The sequence below is a fragment of the Anomaloglossus baeobatrachus genome, chromosome 11 (assembly GCF_048569485.1).
Source record: "Anomaloglossus baeobatrachus isolate aAnoBae1 chromosome 11, aAnoBae1.hap1, whole genome shotgun sequence".
Taxonomy (NCBI): domain Eukaryota; kingdom Metazoa; phylum Chordata; class Amphibia; order Anura; family Aromobatidae; genus Anomaloglossus; species Anomaloglossus baeobatrachus.
In genome coordinates, this window is record NC_134363.1 from 18,861,050 (window position 1) to 18,886,300 (window position 25,251).

The window sequence follows — 25,251 nt, forward strand, 5'->3', positions numbered from 1 at the left end:
GACCTGCTGGAGAAGCACATGGAGGACCCAGTGGTGGAACGCATCATAAAGACAAGAAAGCAGAGTGTCCCTTGCTGGTTGGAAGCAAGTGGTATCACCGGATGTGATGAGTGTATGCACGCGGGATTGTATGTGCGATCTCATGAGTGTGTGTTTATGCAATCTGATGTGTGAGTGTGGGCCAGAAGGAGGGGAGGACAGTGTGGAGCATACCAGCTAGCAGCACCCACTGGAGGAGCCACACAGACGTCTGGGGTCTGGTAAGTATGACGATCCTGGGAAGGGGAATGTGCATTTTTTGGGGGTGTAAAACTTTCCCTCAACCATCTTTCCCCAAGAATAATCCCTCCCATGAAAATAAGACCTAGCGCTTTTTTCTGGGCAAAAAAAAAATATAAGACAGTGCATGCGCTATTCCGCTATTTTCCTATTACAATCACTGTGAAATAATGTAAAGTATAAAGTAGACTATCATTGTCTTCATCCGCCAATAACTGAACTAAGAACAGTTCACTTTATTTCCCAGTGTTTGCGACTGAATTACAGCCAGGTTTGACTTAAACTGTAAATAGCAAAGAACTTTATCGGAAACATTAATTGCACGGAAGATCTTGTGAAAAGACGTTTCCTTGTGAAGGTCATATACATTTTTCCTACCATGCAATTATAGTGGCAAAGCTTGTGAATTTTATTTTAGTCGACTCAGGAGTTTATGTCTCTAGACCAAAGAGTAAGGGGTGAGGGTTCACTAAACATTGTAGAGACATTTTTCTTCCTGTAGGCCAATGAAATGGTTGAGTACGTGTAACCTACGGGGAAATTTGAAACAACCAATGTACAGCCACTAAAATAATGCAAAGACTTTAATGGGGTGGTCTCATTATCCTAAAGGGTTAAAATTGGAAAGTGCTGGTCAAAACATTTGCATATTTTTAAAAATTCTCTTTGTTCCCAAGAACAAAGGGATCTTTCAATTTATTGCCTAAGCTACTGGTCACTACTGCAGTCTATCAGAGGGGGTCAGTCTATAAGGCTCAGCACTTACAAGCTTTGAAGGTGAATGTATTTTTGGATTGGTCCAGCCTCAGTGCCCCACCCTTCTCCACTCCCACAGAGGAAAAGCTGCTTTTCTGACATCATCAGAGTGCAAATTTTGGAACAAAGGCATATAGTAACTATGCTGCTCATTTCAAATGGCTTTCCATTAATCAGTAGTGCCAGCAGGAAACTATGAGGCAGGAGAATGGTGCGTGGTCTTGTTCAACAACATAGGACAACCCTTTTGGAGAACATATGCATTAATATCATTGAAAGACTCACACTGTTTTCACCCTTCCCTCAGGGTACCGTCACACTTTAGCGACGCTCCAGCAATCCCACCAGCGATCTGACCTTGTCAGGATCACTGGTGCGTCGCTACATGGTCGCTGGTTAGCTGTCAATCAGGAAGATCTCACCAGCAACCAGTGACCAGCCCCCAGCCCCCAGCGATGCATAGAAGCAATGCTGCGCTTGGTAACTAAGGTAAATATTTGGTAATCAAGCGCTTGGTTATCCGATATTTACCTTGGTTACCAGCGCACACTGCTTAGCGCTGGCTCCCTGCACTCATAGCCAGAGTACACATCGGGTTAATAAGCAAACCGCTTTGCTTATTTACCCGATGTGTACTCTGGCTACGTGTGCAGGGAGCAGGGAGCCGGAACTGGCAGCCTAAGAGCGGCGGACGCTAGTAACCAAGGTAAATATCGGGTAACCAAGAAAAGCACTTCGCTTGGTTACCCGATATTTACCTTGGTTACAGTTTACCGCAGGCTGCCAGAAGCCGGCTCCCTGCTCTCAGCACATTTAGATTGTTGCTCTCTCGCTGTCAAACACAGCGATGTGTGCTTCACAGCTGGAGAGCAATGTCCAAAAAATAAACCCACACTGTGTGTAACGAGCAGCGATTTCACAGCAGCGGCCAGATCGCTGCTCAGTGTAACACACAGTGAGATCACTGATGAGGTCACTGGTGCATCACAAATACCGTGGCTCAGCAGCGATCTCGCTAGCGATTTCGCTATGTGAGAAGTACCCCTTACCATCAGAACCTACACCTCCCGCAATGAGAAATTTGTAATAATTTAAAGGGAATCTGTCACCAGGATTTTGCAATGTAAGCTAAGGACAGCATGCTGCAGGGGTTAAAAAAGAAAAGTCAACTGTGTTTCTCTTATGTGTGTGCAAGCCATTGTTTCCTTATAATAAAGGATTTATTGCTTTGTGATAAACATTGGTGTGACTCCTCTGCACCTGCAGAAGAGTCAGACACGCCTCCTGCAGTGATTGACAGTCCACAGTCAATGCACGATGTCTATTGAGAGCAACAAGCGCTCAGATTGCTGATCTATAAAGTCCCCTATGTGGACTAGTAAAATAAAAAAAAAGTTTTAAAAAATAAAAAACCTAAAAGTTCAAATCACCCCCCATTCACCCCATTGAAACTTAAACGGTTAACATATATATATATATATATATATATATATATATATACATATACATATATATATATATATATATATATATATATATATATATATATATGTATATATGTATGTATGTATGTATATATATATATATATGTATGTATATATATATATATATATATATATATATATATACCCATATTTGGTATCACCGCATTTAGAAATGTCCAAGTTATCAAAATATAAAATCAATTAATCTGATTGGTAAATTATGTAGTGAGAAAAAAATTCCAAGCGCCAAAATTAAGTTTTTTGGTAATTGCAAATGTTACACAAAATGCAATAACAGGCGATCAAAATGCACTATCTGCGCAAAAATAGTTAAAAAACATTAAAAACATCAACGTAGGATGCAAAAAATAAGCTATCATTGATCCCAATATCCCAAAAAATGAGAACGCTACAGGTCGCAGAAAATGGTGCAAAAAGTGTGCCACTTTTTTTGGACAAACGTCTGCATTTTTGTAACCCTTTAGATAAAAGTAAACCTATACATGTTTGGTATCTATGAACTCGTGCCAACCTGAGGCATTACATTGACATATCAGTTTTACCATATAGTGAGCACGGTGAATAAAATATCCCAAAAACTATCATGCAATTGCAGTTTTTTGCAATTTTTCCACACTTGGAATGGTTTTTCCTTTTTGTAGTACTTTATATGGTAAAGCTAATAGCATTTAAATGTACAACTCATCCCACAAAAAAAAACCCTCATTTGGCAATATTGACGGAAAAATAAAAAATTTACGGCTTTTGGAAGAAGGCGAGCAAAAAAACGAAAAATGGAAAATCGCCCGGGGTGAAGGGGTTAACTATTGGGTTCTAAATCTGCTGCATTGTACCATTCTAAGACATTTTCAAAATGCATCATGTAAATAAATAGGAAAGAAAAAGATTATTTTTCTAAGGACTTACTTGTTACTGCAAGAGCTGAGACAAGTATCCAAAATGCAAAAATGGACATCATGGTGAAATCGTTCTGTTCTGTAACGTTGTATCATGGGTTGAACATGGTTGATGGTTTTTAAGTTTCAGGATTTTCTGGGAGGGGCACAGAAAAATGTACATAAAACCAAACTCAATTTTATTGTTTCTATTATACATGTTAGTGCCCTAATCCAATACCTTTCCAGTCAATAAAGAACTCATAATACAAAAGCTCAGTCCGAAGATAGAGCAGCTGTAAAGTGATTCCTTCCCTATATTGCTTGGCATGTGATCGAGTGTGTGCCCTTGTAATACAAAGTGATATAATGTGATTTTCCGGTAATGCAAAAGTTGTTCTTTTGGGGAGACAGAGGTACTATTCATAGTCCAACTCCATTTTTGCTAATTGTTAGACGTGCCATCACAAGTAATACCTTTTTCTTATACTCAGTGCACAATTAATAGGCAAATAAGACCATATCCTCATTTTTCTGCATATTTTCCAACTCCAACCTGTATAACGTTGAATCCTTATTGGATGAAGGAGGTCATGTGATAGGTCGCATCCTCCTCATTTTACAAATACCTAAGGAATTAAGGGGGCTTTACACGCAACAACATCGCTAACGAGATGTCGTTGGGGTAACGGAATTCGTGACGCATATCCGGCCTCGATAGCGACGTTGTTGCGTGTGAAACGCAGGAACGACCATTAACAATCAAAATTACTCACCATATCGTTGATCGTTGACATGTCGTTCTAATCTAAAATATCGTTGCTGTTGCAGGATGTAGGTAGTTCGTCGTTCCTGTGGCAGCACACATCGCTATGTGTGACACCGCAGGAATGAGGAACAACATCGTACCTGCGGCCGCCGGCAATGAAGAAGGAAGGAGGTGGGCGGGATGTTCCGGCCGCTCATCTCCACCCCTTCACTTCTATTGGGCGGCCGCTTAGTGATGCCGCTGTAATGCCGAACAAACCTCCCCCTTAGAAAGGAGGCAGTTCGCCGGACACAGTGACGTCACTAGGCAGGTAAGTATGTGTGATGGGGACTAACGATGTTGTGCGCCATGGGCAGCGATTTGCCCGTGATGCACAACCGACGGGGGCGGGTGCTTTCACCAGTGACATCGCTAGCGATGTCGCTGTGTGTAAAGTGGCCTTTACTATTATTTATTTTACAACATTCAGATTGACTTTGAGCCATGGTGGCTTGATGGATGAATGCTCTGTAAGGGCCATTTCACATCTCCCGTATTTTGACGAAAGCCAGATCCGGCACACATGCAGTATAGTTACATTCATTTACAGTAGAAGCGCGATACCATGTGATTGTGTGCTTCATACACAACCGCATGTGTCCGCATGGTGTGCGCTTCCACTGTAAATGAATGTAACTCTTCTGCATGTGTGCCAGATCCGGCTTCCGGTAAAATACCAGAGATGTGAAATAGCCATAAGAAGATCGATCATGTGCAAGCCTAGTTAGGTCCACCAGGATCTTCTCCCCCCCGTTATCTTGATAGTATGAAGCCACCGAGTTGCTGGTCTTCCTCTTCCCCTTGTTCGTTCTATTCTTCTGACTGTGATGTCCTTCTCCAGTGATTACGCTCTTCGTACGATGTGTTCAAAGTAGGCAAGTCGTAGTTTTGTGATCCTTGCTTCGAGTGACATGTCTTGCTTTACTTGTTCCAAAATTGATTTGTTTGTTCTTCCTGCCATCCATGGTATTGATCAAATCCTTCTCCAGCACCACATTTTGCAGGTGTTGATTCTTTTTTTAGAGACAAGCAAATCTGGGATTCGGTGTTTGTACCGAACACAGACTATTCCCATGAAACAGAGTTTGGGTTCAGAGTTTGCATACTTTATGTATTGAAACCACTTACCTGAGCATCGCTGTGCTCAAGTACACTTTTTGTTCTGTCCAGTGGGAGACAGTTGCAGTTTTTGGATGGATCATAGTGGGGGTAACAACAGCGTGATCGGATGTAGTGTGCACCAAACTAAAAAAAAATGGAGAAAAAAAAACAACGCACCTTCCCACTGAAGTGATCTGTTTTTGTCTGTGTGTGTGTGAGTGGAGACCTGAACTGCCCAATTTGTGACTCCCATTGGAGTTCAGGTCAAGTCCGGGTCCTAAAACAAACTTTATCTTAAGTCTGTCTGAACCCAACAAATAGAACCTCCATGGGTTCGCTCACCTATCGTGTTGTTGCTTTTTTGTCCAGGTTTCCCATCCATATGATACTACAGAAAAGTCTAGACTATGTAGGAGCCGTGTCTTCATTATCAGTGAAATGTTCCTTGGTTTGAAGACCTTGTCCAGTGACTTCATTGTTGATTTGCCCGTAGTTATTCTTCTATTGACTTTCGGCATTGTTGCTGCATGTTGAGTGATCATTGAGCCAAGTAAGTAGAAGTCTTTTACTTCATAGTTCATTGTTGTCCATCTCAAGTGTGTCCAGGTCGTACCTTGCAGTAGTCAATATCTTTGTATTCTTTGTTTTGAGTAGGAGACCGATGTTCGAGCTTTCCATTTTGACACTCCAACCTAAGGAAACAACGCCCTTTATCATAGTGTGCATAATCATTACGCAGCTAATTTTCTTCAGGAAACATGGGTCAAAAATGAGATTTAACTGACTCTGAAAAGTCAAAAATTAGTACAAAGTCTCTCTCTCCAGACCCCAGAGCATGGTAAACATAATGTGTAAAAAATACTTATACCTACCTTACTACTCACTGTTCTTCATTGCTGTATCCTATTACCATCACAAGTGCTTAAATACCATAAAATCATGGCACATGACGTGACTTTACACTCACAAGTGCAGAATCATCCCGGGCCTGTTATGCAACGAGCGTGGCGAATGCGTTCTGACCAACCGAGGTCTGACGTGCAATGAAAAACACACCTAAAAACACCACAGACAAGGAGAGACACCGGGGAAACAATATTATAACAACGGTGGGCCCTGGTGCTAGAGAGAGGGTAGGTGGGCACCTCCTAATCTGACCTGCAGCTGTCCCTATACAGTCTCCGCAACTGTCGCTGAGCAGCACCCTGAGTCCCTGGGAAATCCTATAGATGCCCTGACTAGTGAGAGGCAGGTGAGGTTGACCATATCCACCACTGCACTAAAGAGACAAGAGATTAGGGAAGACAAACAGGGAATAAAGAACCAAAATTGATAGGAGAATCCACAGCAGCTCCTTCCACCAAGGCAGCTTTCCTACAAATGGCTTTTTATAGCCAGCAAAGCTTGCTGGGAGTCCGAGTCATATAAACCAAGGAGGGGTGTCTACAGAGCAGGTGCAGTTGACCTCAAATGCAGGAGAGCTTCTAGCAGAAAAGCTGACATTTAACTCTTTCAGAACTAAGGGAAATAAAACATTTAAATTCAGAGTCCTACATAGAGATAAGTGGCTCCAGTCCTCAAGCTGCCACAGACTGTAACATGGCCACATCAAAGTTAGAAGTCCTGGCCTTACGTGAAGAGGCCCAGAATTTAAACACTTGATTGTGAGTAGCAGAGGGACTGGAGACGTTAGCAAAAAAGTAAGTATGTGCATGATTTTAACCTTTTCATGCCACCTTTATGGTTTAGCAAAATGGCAGCCAATCATCTGTCAATCTGAATCCACATGGAAGCCAATTGCAAAAATTATTCATTTTGGAGAATGTTGATTTTCATAAAATTCAAGTACAATTTACTTCCTCTTGAATATGTTTTCACCTCTCTCATCTTCATCAATGTCGAAAGTTCACATGATCGCAAAGTGGTATTCGGACGGAGAGACACAGGCTGTCTTTCATGATTTTTTCTACATTTTTGAAAAACTCACAATAATTAAAATATTTACTTTTAGGCATATTTACTGTAAGCTAATAACCTGGTTAACCTGTATCAATCATCTCGTAGGTTCCCGTAATGTTAAGGTGACAGTTTCCCGTAAAGTTTACATTCATTTATATAAAATCCGGTATCTTCGGTGGAACCGGTTTACAATAAGAATGTAAATTATGCAGATATTTGGGGTTGGGTACTGGACATTTGTCACATAGCGTAGAATGAGAAAATATAAAAGTTTATTTCTGTAATTGTATGGTGATAGATGTTTAACAAACCTTAGAAATATCCTCTAATGTTTCCTATAAATCAGGTTTGTCCCCATGTCAACTTACACAAGGACAAGTAATAATAACAGGTAAATTCCTGGTGCAATAAATATCAGATAACACTTAACGGAGAATTACAGATTTAACGAATATAAGTATAATATACAGTGAAGGAAATAAGTATTTGATCCCTTGCTATTTTTGTAAGTTTGCCCACTGACAAAGACATGAACAGTCTATAATTTTAAGGGTCGGTTAATTTTAACAGAGAGATAAAAACTCCAAAATAAAATCCAGAAAATCACATTGTATAAACTATATAAATGTATTTGCATTTTGCAGAGAGAAATAAGTATTTGGTCCCTCTGTTAAACAAGACTTAATACTTGGTGGCCGTCCCCTTGTTGGCAGCCCAGCAGTCTTTTTTTTTTGTAGTTGATGGTGAGGTTTGCGCACATGTCAGTAGGAATTTTGCTTGGCAACTCGGAGCTTCAGCTCCCTCCATAGGTTTTCTATGGGATTAAGGTCTGGAGACTGGCTAGGCCACTCCATGACCTTAATGTGCTTCTTTTTGAGCCACTTCTTTGTTGCCTTGGCTGTATGTTTTGGGTCATAATTGTGCTGGAAGACCCAGCCACAACCCATTTTTAATGTCCTGACGGAGTGAAGGAGGTTGTCGCTCAGAATTTTACGGTACATGGCTTCATCCATTGTCCCATTGATGTGGTGAAGTAGTCCTGTGCCCTTAGCAGGGAAACACCCCCAAAACATAATGTTTCCACTTCCATGCTTGACAGTGGGGGTGGTGTTCTTTGGGTCATAGGCAGCATTTCTTTTCATCCAAATATGGCGAGTTGAGTTAATGCCAAAGAGCTCAATTTTTGTCCAACCTGACTATTGCATCTTCTCCCAATCACTCTCAGACTCATCCAGGTGTTCATTGGCAAACTTCAGATGGGCCAGCTGCACATGGGCCTTCTTGAGCAGTGGGATTTTCCGGGCACTGCAGGATTTTAAGCCATTATGGTGTAATGTGTTACCAATGGTTTTGTTGGTGACAGTGGTCCCAGCTGTCTTGGGATCATTAACAAGTTCCTTTGTGTAGTTTTTGGTTAATCATCCTCCTGCCTCATGATTCTGGTTACCCCATGAGGTGACATTTTGCATGGAGCCCCAGATCGATGTCACAATTGACACTCATTTTGTATTTCTTTCATTTTCTTACTATTGTACCAACAGTTGTCTCCTCCTCACCCAGCGTCTTACTTATGGTTTTGTAGCCAATTCCAGCCTTATGCAGATCTATGGTCTTCTCCATTCTAGCCTTGTGCAGGTCTATGATCTTCTCCATTCCAGCCTTGTGCAGGTCTATGGTCTTCTCCATTCCAGCCTTGTGCAGGTCTATGATCTTCTCCATTCCAGCCTTATGCAGATCTATGGTCTTCTCCATTCTAGCCTTGTGCAGGTCTATGATCTTCTCCATTCCAGCCTTGTGCAGGTCTATGGTCTTCTCCATTCCAGCCTTGTGCAGATCTATGGTCTTCTCCATTCCAGCCTTGTGCAGATCTATGGTCTTCTCCATTATAGCCTTGTGCAGGTCTAGGGTCTTCTTCATTCCAGCCTTCTGCAGGTCTATGATCTTGTCCCTGACATCCTTAGAAAACTCTTTGGTCGCCCATGTTATAGAGGTTAGAATCTAACTGATTAATGGAGTCTGTGGACAGGAGTCTTTATACAGGTGACAATGTAAGACAACTGTCTTTAATACAGGTAACGAGGTGATTAAGAGCATCTAAGTGTCTGTAGGAGCAAGAGCTCTTAATGGTTGGTAGGGGATCAAATACTTATTTCTCTCTGCAAAATGTAAATAAATTTATATGTTATACAATGTGATTTTCTGGATTTTATTTTGGATATTCTACCTCTCACTGTTAAAAATAACTGACCCTTAAAATTATAGACGGTTTCTGTCTGTCAAAGGGTAAACTTACAAAATCAGCAAGGGATCAAATACTTATTTCTTCCACTGTAACACCTATGTATATCACATAATATAACAATCACAATGAACATAACTAAGTGGCCGACAGATTGGTACAGAACGAAGAGGCGTCAATGTAAATGTTGGGAGAAAAAGTATTTAAGTCCCAAGGAATTACTTGGGTTCTCCATTGATAAAATGTATCTAAGTCACAGTAGTTGGTACCAAACTAATACCGCTCAGTTGTACCATTCTTGAATTTCGTCAATCAAAGTTTCGTCAATCCTGCTATATACCCCCATCCATCCTGCTATATTGCCCCATCCATCCTGCTATATGGCCCCATCCTGCTATATACCCCTATCCTGCTAAATGGCCTGTATCCTGTGGCACACAAAAAAATAAATAAACGTTTATACTCACCTTTCCTTGCTCCATGCATCATCGCTCCTTCTCCAGTCAGTGCCGGCAGCAGCGCTGCTAGAGTGTGGACCCGTCACCGTTGTCTGCAGCATCGCTCGTCCTCCTGTCAGCATGGGGAGAGATAAGTGACCATTTAATAGTTGTCATAAAAAAATTTTTAAGAGTTATTTGGCAGTTTCGGTTTGAGTTGAGGGTTTTGCAGTTGTATTGCCCATAAAACAAAGGCACACGTAGCCTGGTTAAGGACAAAATAGTTTTTCACGAGAAATATTAGTTAGTTTGAACCATGCACTTAGAAGGTCTCAGAGGATATGTTATAGATATGTATAAAGTAGAAAAAAAAGCCTTCAAAAGTAGAGATGAATGAATTATACAAGGGAATGGAATTCCCCTCGAATTTCAGGAAAACGTAGATGTGCGCAATTGATTATTTGTGAGTACAGATGAGCGGATCTGTGGAAGTTTGGTTTGATGGGTGCAGCTGTACTTTAGATAAAGTTTGGTTTGGGACGCGGACTTGACCTGAATCCCAATGGAAATCCCTAATTGGTAAGTTTGGGTCTCCGCCCACATGCAGCCAACCATAAACAAATCACTTCCGGGGTAGGTGGGCGAGGTTTTCCCATTTTTTTGTTTGGTGCACACTACATCCGATCATACTGTTGTTACCCCTAGTGCGAGCTTTTCAAACACAACAAGTGGCTCGCACTGGGCTGAGCACCAAGCGTACCCAAGCACAATGATGCTCGTGCCAGTGGTTTGCATTCTTAAAGCATCAAAACTCCGAACCCGGACTCTGTTTTTTGGTAATGTCTGTGTTTGGCATGAACACCGAACCTCAAGTTTGCTCATCTCTATTGGTGAGTACTTGAACTTTATGGATCGTTGTGTATAAATATGAGAAGTACATGCATATTTATTGTATTCTGAAACCGAATGTTAATAATAAAAGTGCACATATTTTTTATAATCAGAATCATTTCTGTTTTGATCCTCTTGTGTTTTATTATCATTTGGTGACATGAATGTGTTGATATGAGGATAAAATATATTTTTTCACTGTTCAGTAAAAATTGACTTGGAATGCGTATGCGTATTTAATCCTTTTTTTCCCCAAATGATTTGACATGTTTACAAATGTGGACTTCAGGAGCCCCTCGGATGACCATGGGTTAAATTGGAGGAATTCATCAAGGATCTGCACCTTACTTGAAGGACTTTCATACATGGATATATAAAGGACTCACATTACTAAGTAAAGCCAGTTGACAAAGGCTACACCACAGTAGCCGAAACGCGTCGCTGTACGTCATTTTTCCTCTGGGGGTTATGGCTTGATATGCTCATATGTCTATATGACCATTTATTAACTGGAACCAAGCGAAAATGAATTACCTGGAAATTTACTGACGGTGTATCTCTCCTCCTTGCGCTGGGCAGAATCTTTTTCCATTCACATATATTACACTGCCATGGAGAGATCTTTGGCAGCACAATCCATTTCATAGTCAAAATCAGTGTGTAGCCCCAGCCTCATGTGAATAACACCAGTGACTATTAACAAAGTATTATGGTATAGATGTAGTATTTATTTCACTTAAAAAAAATAAAAAAAAAAAAAAAAATAGTGCCATTTTGAAGTATCAACAGCGCCATCTATTGGAAATGATTGTTATATATGTAGCACAATTAAAAGTAATGGACACATGCACGGCAAAATTTCCTGTGTCATATAGATTTATTGATAAATCTATGTATATAATTTATTACATCAGTTCAAGCCAAAAATTGTGGAAGTATGGGGAATGCTCTGAAAAAAAAGTATTGAATTTCTGACGTAAGTAAAAAGTAAGCAAACGTAAAATTACTACCGTATTTTTCGGACTATAAGACGCACCGGGCTATAAGACGCACCCTGGTTTTAGGAGGAGGAAAATAGGAAAATAAAATTTTAAGCAAAAAATATGGTCATGACACACTGTTATGGGGCGAGGATCTGCTGCTGACACTGTTATGGGGGTAATGTCCCAAATTCCCTAACTAAGGTACCCTATTCTGGAAATGATCCTCCTGCCTAGTATATGATCCCCCATCCTTGTATATATGTACCCCATCCTGGTATATATTCCCATCCTGCTATATACCGCCATCATGGTATATATTCCCATCCTGCTATATATCACCATCATGGTATAGCCCCCATCCTGCTACATAGCGCCATCCTGGTATATGCCCTTATCCTGCTATATATTGCCATCCTGCTATACACCCTCATCCATCTATATACCCCCATCCATCTATATACCCCCATCCATCCTGTTATATACCCCCATTCATCCTGCTAAAAACCCCATCCATCCTGCTATATACTCCCATCCATCCCGCTATATACCCCCATCCATCCCATTATATACCACCATCCATCCTGTTATATACTCCCATCCATCCTGTTATATGCCCCCATCCATCCTGCTATATACCCCATCCATCCTGATATATTACCCCCATCCATCCTGATATATTACCCCCATCCATCTTGCTATATTACCCCCATCCATCCTGTTATATACCACATCCATCCTGCTATATACCCCCATCGATCCTGCTATATTACCGCTATCCATCTTGCTATATTACCCCCATCAATCCTGCTATATTACCCCCATCCATCCTGCTATATACCCCCATCCATCCTGCTATATACCCCCATCCATCCTGCTATATTGCCCCATCCATCCTGCTATATGGCCCCATCCTGCTATATACCCCTATCCTGCTAAATGGCCTGTATCCTGTGGCACACAAAAAAATAAATAAACGTTTATACTCACCTTTCCTTGCTCCATGCATCATCGCTCCTTCTCCAGTCAGTGCCGGCAGCAGCGCTGCTAGAGTGTGGACCCGTCACCGTTGTCTGCAGCATCGCTCGTCCTCCTGTCAGCTGACCTGTGTGGAGACTAGCGGTGCGCACAGCGATGACGTCACCACTGCCCTCACCGCTCTACACAGATCAGCTGGCCGGCAGACAGTAGAAGATCGCAATGCTACAGACAACGGTGACTGGTGAGCATACGGATTCACTGCACCCCGTACGGATGATGATGTGTAGGGAGCAGTGAATACAGCCGCATGTGATCACTCCAGGCTGTAGTTGCCAGGGGTGAACATGCGGGCCGGCTGTTAATTATGCGCGCACCCCCCGCCCATCCTCCCGCCCTCCTGTCAGCGCAGACTTCAGCGCTGAGAGATGATGGGCGGGAAGATGGGCGTGCATATCAAATGAGCCGGCCCACGTGGTCACGGCAGGCTGCTACAGCCTGCTCATGCCACCGATGAGCCGCTTCACCGCAGGACCTTAATTCCCCGCAGCCACATTCAGACTATAAGACGCACCCCCCACTTTCCCCCAACATTTGGGGGAAAAAGTGTGTCTTATAGTCCGAAAAATACGATATCATGAGAAGCAAAATGTGTACAACAAAATAATGTTAGATTACTCCATTTGCATTTTAACCAGCCTAGGTTTATTAAAAAGAAAAATTAGAGAACAATATAGAAAACAATATTCCTTCCTGTACGCCATTGTCATTTCTTTTAGCCTCACTCTTCCAAGGATTCTTGTCAGAAAACATTTGTTACAAGGACAATTTTAGTAGTAGAAGACACGCAATGGCCGGACTGACGACGACTTTGTGTACGCTTGTGGCTCCACTGGTGCAGGAAAACTTCACTTCCATTGATATGTCTCCGAGACTCTGAGACTGGCTTTCAAGATCACAGATGGATTTTGTTGCGCATCCTCGAATGGCTACAGAAGAAGAGACTTTTCCTGCAAAAAAAACAAAAGGAACTTGATAATTATGATTATTATTATTATTTTTATTATTATTATTATGATGATTCATTTTTATTATTATTTTTAGTATTATGATGAATATTTATTATGATGTATAATAATAAGTTTATTTATTATTATTAATAATATAAACATAATAATTTATTATTATTAATAATAACAACAACAACAACAAATCACAGTTAAATACAAGAACATAAAAATTAGCTTTTTTGACCACAGAGAACAATTACACTACAGCTAACATTTCATAAAACCTCACAATTCCTCAATAGATATACTGTATTCTATATAAAGTGTCCATACCTTGTCTCTAATAAAATGCAAATACAAAAAAATTCTAAGCAGACAATAGCAATCCAGTTCCTGCTTACCCAACAAGACTGTACTCTGTGCGACCTCCTCGCTCCTACGTATGTTTCGCTTCTCTTCATCAGCAAGTGTCCATTATATGCACTTTATTTGAAAAGCAGCTAGTAATCTATTTAATACCAGCCTAATTTATTGTCGGTTTTGTATTATTCAATTGATGTTTTTTAATCTTGATTTTAGTTTATTAATAACATTAAAATTTATTGGGCCTATTACTGGTGTTTGGTTATTTTATATAACCTATTTATGTTGTAGCTACCATTTGATGAATTATCCTGCAAATTAAAAATGGAACTGTTAAAAACAAATTTGTTTACCCATCAAAGTTTTAGGAAAGGAAGTTTATTTGGTATACTAATAAAACCCCTTCACGACCGAGGATGTACCGGTATGTCCTAAATAATGAAGTGGTGATCAGCGCTAGCTGCTGCGGTGAGAGAGCAGAGATCCCCCGCACATGTCTGCTGATTTTTAAAGCAGACGTGTGCCTGAGATCCAATCTTAAATTGCACTATCAAAATGTGACAGTACAAATTAAAGCGCCGTAGCGGGAAACTTGCACTTATTTGCTACCATCAGAAGCCCGTGATCACGGGAAGCCGATGATTGCCATGGTAGCTCAATGGCATGTGATGACTCCTGTTGCTATTATAACTCACTTTCTATTACAGCCGACAGAGCGCTATCTATAACAGAAGGCAAGCATTTCTTCTGGTCTGAGCTGTGCAGCTCTGATCAGGAGAAATGAATAAGTGATCAGACTGCTGATCTTTATAATCCCCATGGGGAACTAGTAAAATAAAAAAAGGTTTTTTTTATTTTTTTTTTTAAAAATCTAACAGTTCAAATCACCCCCATTTGCCCTATTGAAATTAAAGGGTTAAAAAATGAAAAAAAAATACACACTTTTAGTATTACCCCATTTAGAAATGCCCGATCTATTAAAATATAAAATGAATGAATTTGATTGGTAAATGGCGTAGTGGCAAAAAAATTCCAAACGCCAAAATTACGTTTTTTTGGTTGTGACAAATTGTGCAAAATGCAACAACAGGCGATCAAAAAGGTAGCATCTGCGCAAAAATGGTACCATTAAATACGTCAGTTTGAGACATAAAATAAGCTATTAATGAACCCCATATCCTGAAAAAAAACACTATTGGTCGTGGAAAATGGCGCAAAAATTGCACCACTTTTTTGGGAAAAATTTCTGAATTTCTTTAACCCCCTTATATAAAAGTAAACCTATACATGTTTGGGGTCCACAAACTCGTACTGACTTGAGGCATCACTCCGATACATCAGTATTACCATATAGTGAACATGGTGAATAAAATATCCCAAAAACAATCATGCAATTGCACTTTTTTTGCAATTTGTCCGCACTTGGAATTTTTTGGCCATTTTACAATAGACTATATGGTAATACTTATGATTTCATTTAAAAGTACAACTCATCTTGCAAAAAACAAGCCCTCATATGGCAAGATTGATGGAAAAATAAAAAAAAGTTACGGCTCTCAAAAGAAGGGGAGAAAAAAACAAAACAAATGAAAAATGGAAAAATTGGACAGGTGTTAAGGGGTTAATCAATTACCCAATTCAATTAATTCAATGTGAATCGATTTGCAGCCAATTTTCATATCATTTTGTTATTTCTTTTCCTTACTGTTTTTTTTATTTTTCCGTCAATATAAACGTTCAGGCTTGTTGTTTTGTGGGATGAATTGTAGCATTATATTACATGGGAAAATAGGAACAATATTCCAGGTGAAGTGAAATAGTGCAAAAATGCAGTTTTCCTGTTATTCCTTTGGTTTCATTTTTATGATGTTAAAGGGGTTACCCACTACTAGGACAACCCCATCTGATTTCAAATTTCCCCCATGTAAAAAAAAAGGCTATACTCACCTCCCGTACTGGTACTGTTCCAGCAGTGCCGGTGCTCACATTACCAGGGCTCATGTGATTCACGCAAGCCCTGTATCCAATCAGCACTAGCATCTGTCTCCCCTCCTTCAGGAAACCGGACCAAATCAACAGGAAGTGAGCTGCAGCCACAGCACTCACTTCCTGTTCATGGTCCCATTTGTCCGAAGGCTCTGATTGGATGAGGGACTCGCATGATGTCAACATCATGAGCCCTGGTAATGAAATGACCATCACTGCTGGAACTATGTTGGCTGCAAAGGTTATTATATGCTTTTATTTTACCGGAAGGAAACATGTGGAATCAGAAGGGGCTTTCGCAGTAGTGGACAACCCCTTTAATTGTGCAGCAAATAATCTGGCAATATGACACTTTAGTTTATTACATATATGAAAAAAAACAGACAAATATTATTTTTTTTACTATGTTACTTCTTAAAAAAAATAAAAAACGATGACATCATTGTATAAAGCCTATCTCCTTTTTATTTTCGTTTGTCCATATAGCTGCCTGACAGTTGTTTTTTTGTGTTGTAAGCTGACTTAACTTGCTATGATTTTTTTACATTTTGATTAATAGTTTTCAGCATAATTGATATGCTGAAAACAGCCCCACACCACGATGTTCCCACCTCCAGACTTCATTGTTTTTGGTGTTTTTGGGGTGATACCTTTAGGCCTCCAAACATGGTGTGTATTATGACATCCAAAGATGTCCCTTTATTTCACAGGTTTCTCTAAATGTTGGAAAGCAAACTTTAAATGCATTTGAACCTGCTTTTTGATCAGCAATGATATCCTGCATGCTGAACGGGCATATGAAGCACCCCACGGGGACGAGGTTTTACTCATCACCGGGCTGGTGATGGAGGTCTTGGGAATGTCACAGCGGCCTGGCCTGGCTTCGTGGCCCCGAGGTGTCCACAAAGGATAAAGGGGAGATGTTGGGGGTAGTTGTCCCGTGACTCCACCTGTGGAATGCAGCTATGGAGGGTCTCTTTCTCCCGGGGCAGATGGTAACGCACAGATAGAGCTTGGCTCCAGGAAGAATGATGATGGTTGTAGTAGTAGTAGTAGTAGGCGATGGCGCTGGAGCGCGGGGTGATGGCACGACACACCGGCTGCAGTCCAAGTTCTCTTTACTCACTGTATTGTCACCCTTGGAGTGCTGTGATGGGCTACGGTCGATCCCGAATAGTTCAAAGCGCAGCACCGATGTTGTGGACTGTAGGCCCTTCCTTGCTGCGTATTGCTGTTTTTGAATCCCTGTGATCTGTAGTGCTACAGCAATTCTGGCTTTGGGTTAAGCTTCTGTCCCGTGTAGCAGGCAGCGCGAGTCCATGATGGGCTGGATCAAGATCTCAACTCCTGGCTCTATCTGCTGCTGTGCCCCGAGTACTGGTGGTGGCCAAAGGGACCTGCAATTCCCTCACCCAATGATTTTGATGACGAAACATGAAGTATTCACCACCACAGGGCTCTGTACCCTGTCTGCGTCTGTCTTGAGGGAGCTACCAAGCTCTCCCTCAGTGACTGTGTAAACTCCTGTGTCCCACAGGTTCCACCGGTAATCTCCTATTCCTTTTCTGTTGCTGTTGCGTGCTTAGGACCAAGGTCCCAGCTCGACGTCCTTCCCCGAGCTGTGCCCCGGGTCGACTCCATAAGTGTGTGTTGCTCCTCACTCCGCAGTGTGTTGCTCCTCCCCCCAGACCTCTGGTCTAGTGGGTGGAAGGCCCCGTAAAGGCGGCCATCCTTAAAGACCCTACCCTAGCTGGGTCCCAGTGGAAGGGCAACTAACTAACTGCATGTAAATGTGTAATGTGGTACCAGTACTGACCTCCTTCTTACCCGGGACAAATACTGCCCTTAAATGAGGTGCAGTACCCTCTGGCGACCCAATACTCAGGGGCGCCAGACATACAATCCATGGGGGTTGAGTGCATTCCTTCTTGTTTTATTTGAAACCATTGAACCTTCTGATACAGATCTTTCTGTAGCTCTTCACAGGTGATCCTTGGCTCTTGGACAACTCGTCTGAAAATGCTTTTTTACTCCTTTTATGGGTTATGGTGAAATCATGGCCTTTCCACTCCCGGATTATGGTTGCAACAGTGCTCATTGGAGTCTTCAATAGTTTTGAAATTCTTCTGTAACCATTAGTACATTTTGCAACAATAAGGTTTTGAAGGTCTCAAAACAGCTCACTGGTTTTACCGATCAGGAGATGTTTCTTGTTGGGCAGCTTGGTAATGAAAGACCTTTTTATAGCCCATCAGCTAATTTTAGTTTTCACTCAGTGGCAGGATTGCTTTTTAATCACCAAGATTTCAGCCAGTGTCATGACTTTCCATGGATTTTTACACCTCACTTTCTTCATGTGTTCAATACTTCTGTCCTGTGTCATTATCATTATTATACATAACTTAATTTATACATATCTATGGTTTGATTTTTTTTTTTTTGCCTGTGTTGATTGGATAGGTTGTAACCAACATTTAGTGAGAATTTTATGCCAATAGCATTTGCAGAATCATATATATTTAGAAAATTGATGACGTGTTCAATACTTTTGTCACTTGTTTACATCATGGAGTGGGAAACAGTTACAATGAATTACAAAAGAAAAAATAAATAATATTTAGTACCTCGTAATTTTGTTGTTTGGAGAAGACACATATTCTCTTCCCCGGTACATTGCATTGTGTCTTGAGTGTAACACCACGTAGAGTCAGCGGACAAGCAGGTTCGACAGACCAGTCCATTGTGGTCATAGCTTTGTACTGGAACTAAATCCAAACAGAAGAACTTAAAAGAAGACTTTTTTGATACATTTTTAAACAGTATCATTTTTCACGTATGATCTTGTAAAGAACTATCATCCTACCTTTTTCTTGGTCTCGGCTTAAGATATCTCGAGATACGTGGAACAATGCAAAATTTCACAAAACTCTGTTGAGAGAGGATTTATGCTATTTGTCCCTATAGGTGGCCACCCTGTGGTTGTGATATGCACTATATCCTTGTGAAGATTTTCCGAACATGTTGTGAGAATTCAATGAATTTTTTTTGTTAAAAATTAGATTTTTTTACCAAATTCACAAAAAATGTGAGGGTGAAAACATGTTTAGTAACATTTACACAATTAGTTAGTTTGGTCCAGAGATCTTGAGTGGTGTCTCAGTAAGGGAAAATTACCGTCCACTAACTGCAGGCACTCAACTTGGGAAACTCGGCCAGTCGACATGTCACTTATTAAACTTATTTTGTAAAAAATTCTAAAACATTCTAAAAATAATTGTGGCTGCATAACGGCAACAAACAATAGGTGTCATGATGCAGGCCGGGATTTGTCGCGGTGGTTTCCCAGCTCTGGCCTGGTCATATTAGGGGGTAAATTCCTCCCTGCCTCATTCCGGTTTCCTGGACTCTGTATCTTGGCACTGCACCTCCAGTACGGTGCCAGTAATAGTCTATGTGTAGTAGCGTGTGTAGCTGGTTCTTGTGAGTAACCCGATCTGTCCTACCATATAACCTATCCTGCCTAACCTGTGGATGTCTGTCCGCTCCCGGCCATGTCCTTCTTGTCTTACCTCTGTTTGCTATTTGGACTTCCCGGTACTTGACTTACGCTCCTGTCCCTGACTTTGTTCTGTCTCTCCCTTCGGCCTTCTCCACCACCGTTCGACTCCTGACCCTCGGATTGCTTCTAACTCTGAGTTTGTTTACCCCTTGTACATTGACTTGTTGTCCCATTGCTGACTGGGTTCACTGACAACTCTGCTGCCACCTAGTGGTGACTATGCTGTACTACTTCAGGTCATCTCTTAGTACAGAGTGATATTATCTCATTGACAACTCTGCTGCCACCTAGTGGTGACTATGCTGTACTACTCCAGATCATCTCTTAGTACAGCATGATATTAGCTCACTGACAACTCTGCTGCCACCTAGTGGTGACTATGCTGTACTACTTCAGGTCATCTCTTAGTACAGAGTGATATTATCTCACTGACAACTCTGCTGCCACCTAGTGGTGACTATGCTGTACTACTCCAGATCATCTCTTAGTACAGCATGATATTAGCTCACTGACAACTCTGCTGCCACCTAGTGGTGACTATGCTGTACTACTCCAGGTCATTTCTTAGTACAGAGTGATATTATCTCACTGACAACTCTGCTGCCACCTAGTGGTGACTATGCTGTACTACTTCAGGTCATCTCTTAGTACAGCGTGATATTAGAATACTGACTACTCTGCTGCCACCTAGTGGTGACTATGCTGTACTACTTCAGGTCATCTCTTAGTACAGAGTGATATTATCTCACTGACAACTCTGCTGCCACCTAGTGGTGACTATGCTGTACTACTCCAGGTCATCTCTTAGTACAGCGTTATATTAGATTACTGACAACTCTGCTGCCACCTAGTGGTGACTATGTTGTACTACTCCATGTCATCTCTTAGTACAGAGTGATATTAGCTCACTGACTACTCTGCTGCCACCTAGTGGTGAATATGCTGTACTACTTCAGGTCATCTCTTAGTACAGAGTGATATTATCTCACTGACAACTCTGCTGCCACCTAGTGGTGACTATGCTGTACTACTCCATGTCATCTCTTAGTACAGAGTGATATTAGCTCACTGACTACTCTGCTGCCACCTAGTGGTGAATATGCTGTACTACTCCAGGTCATCTCTTAGTATAGCGTGATATTAGCTCACTGACAACTCTGCTGCCACCTAGTGGTGACTATGCTGTACTACTTCAGGTCATCTTTTAGTACAGCATGATATTAGCTCACTGACAACTCCGCTGGCACCTAGTGGTGACTATGCTGTACTACTCCAGGTCATCTCTTAGTATAGCGTGATATTAGCTTACTGACAACTCTGCTGCCACCTAGTGGTGACTGTGCTGTATTACTTCAGGTCATCTCTTAGTACAGCGTGATATTTGCTCACTGACTACTCTGCTGCCACCTAGTGGTGACTATGCTGTACTACTCCAGGTCATCTCTTAGTACAGATTGATATTAGCTCACTGACAACTCTGCTGCCACCTAGTGGTGACTATGCTGTACTACAGGTCATCTCTTAGTACAGGGTGATATTAGCTCACTGACTACTCTGCTGCCACCTAGTGGTGACTATGCTGTACTACTTCAGGTCATCTCTTAGTACAGAGTGATATTAGCTCACTGACTACTCTGCTGCCACCTAGTGGTGAATATGCTGTACTACTCCAGGTCATCTCTTAGTACAGAGTGATATTAGCTCACTGACAACTCTGCTGCCACCTAGTGGTGACTATGCTGTACTACTTCAGGTCATCTTTTAGTACAGCATGATATTAGCTCACTGACAACTCCGCTGGCACCTAGTGGTGACTATGCTGTACTACTCCAGGTCATCTCTTAGTATAGCGTGATATTAGCTTACTGACAACTCTGCTGCCACCTAGTGGTGACTGTGCTGTATTACTTCAGGTCATCTCTTAGTACAGCGTGATATTTGCTCACTGACTACTCTGCTGCCACCTAGTGGTGACTATGCTGTACTACTCCAGGTCATCTCTTAGTACAGATTGATATTAGCTCACTGACAACTCTGCTGCCACCTAGTGGTGACTATGCTGTACTACAGGTCATCTCTTAGTACAGGGTGATATTAGCTCACTGACAACTCTGCTGCCACCTAGTGGTGACTGTGCTGTACTACTCCAGGTCATCTCTTAGTACAGCGTGATATTAGCTCACTGACTACTCTGCTGCCACCTAGTGGTGACTATGCTGTACTACTCCAGGTCATCTCTTAAGGCCACTTTACATGCAGAGATAAATCTTTGGCAGATCTGTGGTTGCAGTGAAATCATGGACATATTGTTCCATTTGTACACAGCCACAAACCTGGCACTGATTGTCCACAATTTCACTGCAACCACAGATCTGCCGCAGATTTATCTCTGTGTGTGACAGCGCCTTTAGTACAGCATTATATTAGATTACTGACTACTCTGCTGCCACCTAGTGGTGACTATGCTGTACTACTCCAGGTCATCTCTTAGTACAGCGTTATATTAGATTACTGACAACTCTGCTGCCACCTAGTGGTGACTATGCTGTACTACTCCAGGTCATCTCTTAGTACAGCATAATATTAGCTCACTGACTACTCTGCTGCCACCTAGTGGTGACTATGCTGTACTACTTCAGGTCATCTCTTAATACAGCATGATATTATTTCACTGACTACTCTGCTGCCACCTAGTGGTGACTATGCTGTACTACTCCAGGTCATCTCTTAGTACAGAGTGATATTAGCTCACTGACAACTCTGCTGCCACCTAGTGGTGACTATGCTGTACTACTCCAGGTCATCTCTTACTACAGTGATATTAGCTCACTGACTACTCTGCTGCCACCTAGTGGTGACTAAGCTGTACTACTTCAGATCATCTCTTAGTACAGAGTGATATTAGCTCACTGACAACTCTGCTGGCACCTAGTGGTGACTATGCTGTACTACTCCAGGTCATCTCTTAGTATAGCGTGATATTAGCTCACTGACAACTCTGCTGCCACCTAGTGGTGACTGTGCTGTACTACTTCAGGTCATCTCTTAGTACAGCATGATATTAGCTTACTGACAACTCTGCTGCCACCTAGTGGTGACTATACTGTACTACTCCAGGTTATCTCTTAATACAGCGTGATATTAGCTCACTAACAATTCTGCTGCCACCTAGTGGTGACTATGCTGTACTACTTCAGGTCATCTCTTAGTACAGCGTGATATTAGCTCACTGACTACTCTGCTGCCACCTAGTGGTGACTATGCTGTACTACTCCAGGTCATCTCTTAGTACATCATGATATTAGCTCACTGACAACTCTGCTGCCATCTAGTGGTGACTATGCTGTACTACTGCAGGTCATCTCTTAATACAGCGTGATATTAGTTCACTGACAACTCTGCTGCCACCTAGTGGTGACTGTGCTGTACTACTTCAGGTCATCTCTTAGTACAGCGTGAGATTAGCTCACTGACTACTCTGCTGCCATCTAGTGGTGACTATGCTGTACTACTCCAGGTCATCTCTTAGTACAGCATAATATTAGCTCACTGACAACTCTGCTGCCACCTAGTGGTGACTATGCTGTACTACTCCAGGTCATCTCTTAATACAGCGTGATATTAGCTCACTGACAATTCTGCTGCCACCTAGTGGTGACTATGCTGTACTACTCCAGGTCATCTCTTAGTACAGCGTCATATTAGCTCACTGACTACTCTGCTGCCACCTAGTGGGGACTATGCTGTACTACTACAGGTCATCTCTTATTACAGAGTGATATTAGCTCACTGTCTACTCTGCTGCCACCTAGTGGTGACTATGCTGTACTACTCCAGGTCATCTCTTAGTACAGAGTGCTATTAGCGCACTGACAACTCTGCTGCCACCTAGTGGTGACTATGCTGTACTACTTCAGGTTATCTCAGTACAGATTGATATTAGCTCACTGACAACTCTGCTGCCACCTAGTGGTGACTGTGTTGTACTACTCCAGGTCATCTCTTAGTACAGAGTGCTATTAGCTCACTGACTACTCTGCTGCCACCTATTGGTGACTGTGCTGTACTACTCCAGGTCATCTCTTAGTACAGAGTGCTATTAGCTCACTGACTACTCTGCTTTCACCTAGTGGTGACTATGCTGTACTACTCCAGGTCATCTCTTAGTACAGGGTGATATTACCTCACTGACAACTCTGCTGCCACCTAGTGGTGACTGTGCTGTACTACTCCAGATCATCTCTTAGTACAGCGTTATATTAGATTACTGACTACTCTGCTGCCACCTAGTGGGGACTATGCTGTACTACTTCAGGTCATCTCTTAGTACAGCGTGATAATAGCTCACTGACTACTCTGCTGCCACCTAGTGGGGACTATGCTGTACTACTACAGGTCATCTCTTATTACAGAGTGATATTAGCTCACTGACTACTCTGCTGCCACCTAGTGGTGACTATGCTGTACTACTCCAGGTCATCTCTTAATACAGCGTGATATTAGCTCACTGACAACTCTGCTGCCACCTAGTGGTGACTGTGCTGTACTACTTCAGGTCATCTCTTAGTACAGCGTGATATTAGCTCACTGACTACTCTGCTGCCACCTAGTGGTGACTATGCTGTACTACTCCAGGTCATCTCTTAGTACAGCATAATATTAGCTCACTGACAACTCTGCTGCCACCTAGTGGTGACTATGCTGTACTACTCCAGGTCATCTCTTATTACAGAGTGATATTAGCTCACTGACTACTCTGCTGCCACCTAGTGGGGACTATGCTGTACTACTACAGGTCATCTCTTATTACAGAGTGATATTAGCTCACTGACTACTCTGCTGCCACCTAGTGGTGACTATGCTGTACTACTCCAGGTCATCTCTTAAGGCCACTTTACATGCAGAGATAAATCTTTGGCAGATCTGTGGTTGCAGTGAAATCATGGACATATTGTTCCATTTGTACACAGCCACAAACCTGGCACTGATTGTCCACAATTTCACTGCAACCACAGATCTGCCGCAGATTTATCTCTGTGTGTGACAGCGCCTTTAGTACAGCATTATATTAGATTACTGACTACTCTGCTGCCACCTAGTGGTGACTATGCTGTACTACTCCAGGTCATCTCTTAGTACAGCGTTATATTAGATTACTGACAACTCTGCTGCCACCTAGTGGTGACTATGCTGTACTACTCCAGGTCATCTCTTAGTACAGCATAATATTAGCTCACTGACTACTCTGCTGCCACCTAGTGGTGACTATGCTGTACTACTTCAGGTCATCTCTTAATACAGCATGATATTATTTCACTGACTACTCTGCTGCCACCTAGTGGTGACTATGCTGTACTACTCCAGGTCATCTCTTAGTACAGAGTGATATTAGCTCACTGACAACTCTGCTGCCACCTAGTGGTGACTATGCTGTACTACTCCAGGTCATCTCTTACTACAGTGATATTAGCTCACTGACTACTCTGCTGCCACCTAGTGGTGACTAAGCTGTACTACTTCAGATC

At 41.9% G+C, this 25,251-nt stretch overlaps 1 protein-coding gene across 2 annotated transcripts in view; it reads right to left on the minus strand.

Annotated features, from left to right (window-relative positions):
- Positions 1–13,490: 13,490 nt before the first annotated feature.
- Positions 13,491–25,251, minus strand: part of LOC142256187 (phospholipase A2 inhibitor 25 kDa subunit-like) — a 46,282-nt gene continuing 34,521 nt past the window's right edge. For both annotated transcript variants that reach the window (XM_075327742.1, XM_075327741.1), the window contains 2 exons: positions 18,792–18,932; positions 13,491–13,818 (listed from right to left, as the gene is read on the minus strand). In XM_075327742.1, coding sequence (XP_075183857.1) covers positions 13,625–13,818; positions 18,792–18,932 — 335 coding nt within the window. In that variant the 3' untranslated portion in view covers positions 13,491–13,624. The remainder of the gene's footprint in view (positions 13,819–18,791; positions 18,933–25,251) is intronic.